The sequence below is a fragment of the Eucalyptus grandis genome, chromosome 5 (genome assembly GCF_016545825.1).
Source record: "Eucalyptus grandis isolate ANBG69807.140 chromosome 5, ASM1654582v1, whole genome shotgun sequence".
NCBI lineage: Eukaryota > Viridiplantae > Streptophyta > Magnoliopsida > Myrtales > Myrtaceae > Eucalyptus > Eucalyptus grandis.
Window position 1 is genome coordinate 41,574,185 of NC_052616.1, and position 7,894 is coordinate 41,582,078.

At 39.4% G+C, this 7,894-nt stretch overlaps 1 protein-coding gene across 1 annotated transcript; it reads right to left on the reverse strand.

The window, feature by feature from the left end:
- Nucleotides 1-752: 752 nt before the first annotated feature.
- On the reverse strand, nucleotides 753-7,665 carry LOC104446442 (disease resistance protein RPV1). Its single transcript, XM_039313708.1, has 3 exons — nucleotides 7,327-7,665; nucleotides 2,790-2,954; nucleotides 753-1,892 (listed from the first exon to the last, which is right to left on the reverse strand). The coding sequence occupies exons 1-3, from the start codon at nucleotides 7,663-7,665 to the stop codon at nucleotides 753-755; spliced, it is 1,644 nt and encodes a 547-aa protein (XP_039169642.1).
- Nucleotides 7,666-7,894: the final 229 nt, after the last annotated feature.

Below are 7,894 nucleotides of genomic sequence, written 5' to 3' on the forward strand. Positions count from 1 at the left end.
ATGTACGTACATTGGCGGAGGAAATCTCTCTGATCTCTCCACCCCTCGCGGGTCTCTCCCTCTCTCTCTTCAGATCTCACCCCAGATCCCCCTCTTCTTTCTCTACCCCTCTCTCTCTCTCGGGCCTTTCCAAATGTCTCTCTGGAGGAGTCCTTTGAGCTTGCTCCTCCCCATCGTCTCTCGCGGGAGGCCTATTTCTTGGCGGAGGAGGCCGGCCGACGGAGGCTTCGGCCGCCGGTCCTTTGCGCGCCGACCGTCCTCTCCCGTTCGAATCGGCACCTCATCAGTCATTACTTTCGCCTGCTCTGCTGTGTCTTTTCCGCAGAAAGTTGTGCTGCGCCCAGGCGAAGCGCCCGTAGGCCGCCCATTTTTTAAGTTCTTCTATACAATTACCAGAAAACAAGGTAAAATAAAGGGAAAATAAAATAAAAATAAATCTCAGCGGATGCAAATAATATTAATGCCTAGGTGATGTGAAAATCATTTTTATTAGAGTCAAATTGATCCCTAATTTTTATGCAACAAATATCTAAATATTTAATCAAAATTTAGATGTCAACATATATTAATAAATTCTCCTTCATTTAAGTAGCATATACTTATTTTTTAATAACAAAAATCACATTTCAAATTCAGAGAGCCCACACTTATTAAGGACCTTAATATATAAAATCCGAAATATTCAAAGATAAAAGTGAACATTATTGGAAAAAAGAAGAAGGAAAAAGACTGTTTGTAAATTGCAATAAACTTCATTCCCTTTTACCTTGAAATGGAACTTTTAGATTCTTCAATCTTGATGGATCAGGCCACTTTTGTACTTTAGGACAGTATTCAATCTCAAGTGTCTCCAACGATTTTGGACAATCTAGAACCTTTACCAGCTCAAAACAAAAATGCACATGAATTGCCTTAAGCTTCTTCAAGCTAGTTAGATCAGGCAACTTCGCCAATGATAAACCCCTGAGCACTAGTGTTCTCAGATTCTCCAAGCCTTCAAGGCCTTCAATCTCTGTTAGTGCCTTAAACCAACTAATATCCAAAAGTGATAACGCTTTCATATTGGAAAAATCATTTGTTGCTTTTAGTTTATAGCAATTCGAGATACATAAGTATGACAAATTTGTCGGAAGCCTTGGTAGGCATTGCAAATTGTGGCATTGGATATGGAGTTCCTTCAACTTAGAAAGGAGAACAAGATCAAAAGATAAGGTGCCAATATCAAGACAATACAAGTCCAAGACCTCAAGCATGCGTAATCTTCCAATCCCCCAAGAACTTGGATCTACTGCAAGTTTTGAAGGATGCAATCTTAAATTCAACTTCAAATTTCTCAAATTTAATAAGTTTGAGATGTCCGGCATTCTCTTCATTGAGTATAAATCAATGGTTAGAGTGACCAAACTTTCTGGAAGCTGAGGCATCGTTGAAATTTCACCGCCTGCGAACACCAATTTTCTCAAAATTGGTAGCTTCCCAATATCACTGAGAATCTCTGTCAATTCTGCCCCCGCCTCTAGCTGTTCGAGCTTCTCCAACATTCCAATATCGCTGGGTAGTTTTCTTATGGGGCAATGGCATAGCTTTAGCACTTTCAATTTCTTCATATACCCAATTGAATTTGGTAACTCCCTGATACTAGTGTTCGATAGATCTAACTCAATCAATGAGTTGAAATGGTTATCCACTAATAAGAGCTTCGCCACTGATGTTGAGCAACCAAAGAAACTGAATTTATTCAATGATCTACATTTGGCCATGCTAAGAATTTTCAGATTCTTCATCCTTCTCCATTTATGGATCTCTTTTATAGACGTAGAGTCAAGAAGAAGTTCCATCAAAGATTCCAGTGCCCCTATCTCGTTTGGTAGCTTTTGAAGACTTTTACAGTCCTTCAAGTTTAAGAAGACTAAGTTCTTAAGGTGACCAATGGACGAATCAATTTCAACCAAACACTCACATCCTTCGAGAATCAATTGCTCTAATTTCTTATGAGAAGACAAATTTGGAGTTTTATGAAGCTTGCATCTAGTAGATTAAGGACCTTCAAATTCTCTGCCAACTGAAAAGAGAACATATTGTTCTTTAGGTTAAATTAAGATAACCTACCACAAAAGAGCACACATTTACTTTATGTGAAAAATCGTACCTTGATGTGGCTCCAGCCATGCCATGTTGCCTTGATTTCACTTCTTGAGAAATCAAGGATTACTAATTTCCTCATGGAATTATGAGACAGTTTAATAGGATAAGGGATGTCATTCCATGATAGCCATCTCAACTTCGGAAGGACAAATCTCGACTCTGGAAGGCTAAGTGGGCCTAAGTTATGATAAATTCCTAGGTCTTCAAAAAAATTTGACCTCCAAATATTTTTTATATAATCATTTGTTATTCTCCACTGATACCATAATGAGATTGGATCTCTGAACTTAGAGTACATTCAAAGGAACCTTAGATTTGAAAGACTTTCTAAGAATTCTTTCATCAAGGAGTATCTAGATAGTTCAAGAAACTCAACACATAATGCTTCAATGCATACAATTCCATGAACACCACCTCCACTTTGCTAAAATAAAAACATAAAACAGAAGTTAGAAAAAACCATGATTTACCGTGTTGATATCATTCAAGGGAAAACAATTAAATCGCCTCCTAACATAGAAAATGATTGATAAACCACATCGGTAAGTGCTATTGAATAATAAGTCAACGCTATAGGAACGAAAACCAAACAGAATATGTTGATGACCAATCTTCTTTTAAAGGAATGAAGCTGTATGATTTACCTGCATTTTCTCTAAAATATCTAATGCTTGCTCATGAGTCCACACCCATGGCTGGTTCTCTGGTTTCATACCACTTCCTTCTTCTATAAAACTTCTTCCGATATCTCTTAACCAATCATGCATCCACAGTTGGTTATCATCTCTAATCTTTATCAAAGATCTTTGCTGGAGGATTCCAAGAGATTGATGAGGAAGAAACTTACAACTTTCCCAAAAGTGAATCACAATTCTTTTATCATACCCAATGAAAAAACAAGCAACATCGAGAAATATTTTTCTTTGGTTTTCATTTAAGGCCTCAATGCTGATCATTAACTTCTTTCTAACATTCTCTTGAGGAGATTCTTCTAGCTCCTTTAATGTGGCATCCCACTCCTCTTTGCTTTTTCCATATAAAAGAGAACCTATTACCTCAAGAGCTAAAGGAAGACCGTTACACATATTTACTGCCCTTTTAGAGTGAGAAATGTATTGCTCTAGGGGATAATCTCTTCTAAATGTATGTTTGCTAAAAAGTTTGAGAGAATGATCAAAATCTATGCCAGTAAGTTCGTAAGTCTCATCAACATTGAGAATTCCTCGATCTCTAGTTGTAATGATAATCTTGCTTCCCTTGCCAAACCACTCGTGCTTCTGCACGAGTGTATCAAGTTGACTTGCATCGTCAGCATCATCAAGTAGAAGAAGCACTTTTTTAGAGCGTAACATTTCTTTTATCTCCTTTTTCCCTTACATGACATTGTTGATGCCAGGCCATTTCTTTTTAAGGATGTCTGATAAGAGCTGATTCTGCAAGCATGTAATCTTTGTTTTTCGAATGTCACAAAGGAAGCAATAATTAACAAAATCATTAGAAAGTTGATTGTACACTATTTTGGCAAGAGTCATCTTTCCCACACCACCCATATGACATCCTGAAATTCGACCCCGTTTTGATAAAGTGAAATGGGCATTTCATCGACGTGCTTAGGGTCCTTTTTATCTGAGCTAATCACTCACGAGTTAACTAACCTATTGGGTAAAACCGTTAAGGGACGTATCTGCAGTAAAATCCCTAAAAGCTACTCAATTTGTTGGATTGGACTAAAATTACGTCTGATCGATTTTTAACAATGAAATTGAACTCGATTTTGGGAATCGAATTTTAAGCATGTCATAATCCTTTTTTTTAGGACATTGTCTCATCGTTCGTCAATTTATTGATGAGTCTGAAATTTCAAGAAAGAAATTATCGGAAGAAAAATTGAAGCCCGAAAGAAAATAAAAAGGGAAGGAGAAAAGAAAATAAAATAAGAGAAGTAATATGATTTTACTTTTTCTTTTTTCTCTCTCTTCTCTTTTCTTTTCTTTCTTTTTCTCTTTTCTCTCTCTCTTCTCTCCCCTTTTCCCTCCCCCTTCGTGCGGACAGCTTCCCCCAACCGACTTTTCTCTCTTTCTCTCTCTCTTCTTTGACCAGTCAATCCCTATCTCTCTCTTCTCTCTCTTTCGCACTCTCTCTCCTTCTCCCTTCCGCGGATTCAAGCGAACCAGAAGCAGAAGCTCGAGCAGAAGCAGCAGCTCGCCAAAGCCGCCGCTTGTCGCCCGTCCCGCCGCCCGCACCCGCGACGCCCGCCCGCGCAACGCCGCGCATTCCGCCGGCCATCCCTCACGCCCAGACGTGCTCCCCCGCGCGGTCCAACCGCTGCCCAGCTTCTGTCCAGCCCCCGTCCGGCCACCTCCGGCCACCGTTCGACCCCGTCGGACCTCCCCAGCGTCTCCCTCGCCCTTCGCCGGCCTCGCCTTGCTGTTTTGGCCGCCGAACTAGCTCCGGCCAGCCAAGAACAGCAACCCACGAAGTGGGTTTCCAGCTAGTTCGGGCCCGCTTTTGGGCCATTTCCGGGCCCTGAACCCAAGCCGTGCTTTGGGAAGATTCGTTCCTCGCGTCGCCCCCGTCGGATGGATCCGATTTGCGCGCGATTTGGTGAGTAATCTCGCTAATCCCGGATTAGTTGGCTAATCATGCTTAAGGTTGGTTTAGTTTTAATTAATTATGTTTAGGTTGTTAGATTAGAATAAATTAGCAATTATTAGTCAATTGTGATGCGATTTAGATAAATTGATTGCGTAATTAGCAAGTAGACGTGGTCTACTAATTATTGAAAGTACCTCGTGATTTTTCCCGACCCTTTATTGAGCTTCAATTTGATAATTCGGGCCTAAGTGGAATTTTGACATTTAAATATTATTTTTCGAAATTAATTAATTAATTAATTAATTAATTTCCGAAAAATTCAACAGTGATGGCCAGTGACTGGAATATTATGCTGATGACCGTGACAAAATCCGTTTATTTAATCGGGCTTTATTTTAAGCTGAATTGAATTTCTCGTATTTGAATATTATTTTTCGAAATTAATTATTTAATTATTTATTATTCGGAAATTCAACTTGGATGGCTAGTGGCCGGATTTTTATGCTGATGATCGTGGTGCAGCCTGTTTATTTAATTGGGCTTTCATTTGAGCTAAATTGGATTTATTGTAATTAATTATTATTTTTCAAAATTATTTATTTATTTATTTATTTTTCGGAAATTAAAGTTGGGTTAGACGACGACCGAAATTTCGTGATGATCGTCGTGGTGAAGTCCGTTTATTTAATGGAGCTTTATTTCGTGTTGAATTGAGGGAATTATTCTTTATTTGGAAAATCATTGGTTATTAATTGAAAAATAACCGGGTATCGGTTGATAATGCCAAAACTATTTGAGCGGACTATAGAAAATGTGGGAGTTATGGAAAGGAAAATATTAGATTTTGGCTAAGGCCAGCCGTGTGCTCACGCACGATATTTTATCGGGTATTTTTAATACAAAGAAATTAGACCAAGACATTATTTGAATTGAGGAATTTAAATGCGAGGCAATGTCATTGGGCTGTGAGGGATTAATCGTGTGCTGGTTTATCGTTGAAGCAAGATGATTATTGGAACTGGATGTGATGTGTGTTGTGTTAAGGGAAGCCAATGAGTCATGAGCAGGTAAAGGATTAAGTACTACATGGTAGCGAGATTTTGTGTGGGTTACCTCTAGTGCCTTATATCATTGCTTATTATAGTCAAGGGCTAAGTATTACATGGCGACGTGAGCCGCATGGGAATTACCTAGAGCCTTGCAGTATTGTAATGCATAGTGAAGGGCTAAGTGCTACGTCTCGTGTGAGTTACCTCTAGCGCCTTATACTATTGCTTTTGTAGTAAAGGACTAAGTACTGCACGATAGCGATACTTCGTGTGAGTTACCTTTAGCGCCTTATACTATTGTTATTTGTGGTCAAGGACTAAGTACCGCATGATGGCGAGACTTTGTGCTGGGGTCACCTCTAGCGCCTTGGACCTATATATGAATGGGACTGTTGAATTAGTATGTTGAGACTAATTATCGAGTATAGATGGAATTACGGATATGATTTGATTTGTTTGTCATGGATTGACTGATTGAACTGAATTGGCCGGGGAAGGGTCATCGTTGACATATAATCGACTAGGTCAATTGATCATTGTTTTGATCTGATGTTGTGAATTGCTTGATTGAATGGAAATGACCGTAAGTGGTCTTGTTGACGTGTAATCGACCGAGTCGATTTGATTGATGCTCTGATCAGTGATGTGATTGCTTGGGTGTCTATTTGAACTGTGCTAATATGCAGGTGGAATCTGAGGCCAAGGTAAGTCCTTCGACTCATGTTGTGTTTAGACAGCCTATAATATAATAGTTTACTAATCGGGCCTTAGTGGGGTAGAACTCGCTGAGACGTAGTCTCATCCCTGTTTGGGGAAAACATTTCAAGACCTCGATGAGAAGCTGAGGAGGAGGAATCTGAGTGGGAGAACTCTGAGGTGAAACCTGAGGAGAAGAATATTGAAGAAAAAGATAATCCCGAGAGGGGCCTTGAGTATGACCCGGATGAACTGAGATTCCATCATCTTTTGTGAACTCCATTTTGATGTGAATAGTTATCAAGTTCTCTGGTTTGTGTTTTGTATAAAAGTTTGGTTATAAGTTTCAATATGAAAAATATGACCCTACTTTTCTATCCCATTGTTTTACTGTCTGGGGATTTATAACTGCTTCTGCATGTGCTTAATATATGAAAGGGTCGCGATATAAAGTCCTAGGATATCGCATTATAAAATCGACCAATAGAGAATGATGTGTGCGTGCCCGAGGATCGGGGCGTGACAACCCATACCATGGATTCCAACAATCTTTGTTTCACGGCTGTGTGCACCTATCATCCTCATGATTTCATCCACATGATTGTCTACTTCGACAAAGCAATCGGATACTTCCAAGTAAGCAGTTTTCAACTCAGTCAAAACATCATTGACAATTTCTTTCACAAATTCACCTTTGCCTCTGATAGTATTGGAGGAAACAACATCAAGACATGAGGTTTAGTTGAGCAAAATAATGCATCTAGAACAAACAATTCGTATGAGATATAATTAAATAACTATTTAGCATGCTATGGAGATCCCATCCCTTTAATTCTCCAACCTCTTTAAGAGTAGCCTTCCACTTGTTGATAGTCTCATCATCGAACTGCTTCTTGTTTAAATCAGAAACAATGGCATTGTTGTAGTGCTCATTTTGGTATTTGACCTCGGACGGCGTGACATTGTAGAAAATGGGCATGATCTTTTGTCCCCCTGTGTTCTTGCTCTCCACCATCTTGACCAACTCCCTGAGACACCATGGACTATCAGCATATCCTTTAGAAAAGATTGGTATTGAGATCTTTGAGTGTTGAATAGCTTGGAGAAGCTGGCCGCCGATCTCTTCCCCGGTACGGAGCTCTTCATCGTCCCTATATGCCTGAATTCCAGCATCAATCATGTTGACGTAAAGGTAATCAGCAATGTCCAAACGAGTGTCTAGTCCTCTAAGCTCAAAAATACTTCGTAATCATATTCTGATGACTTCTCCATTTCCTAATTATCAGAAGACGCGTTCCACATATTTATTTGTTCTTTGTACACGCTCGCCTTATAAGGCTCCATTTATTACAAAAGACAAAAAATAGTGGCAACTACTGTCACAGTGAAGTTCAACCACAAAGGTTCAT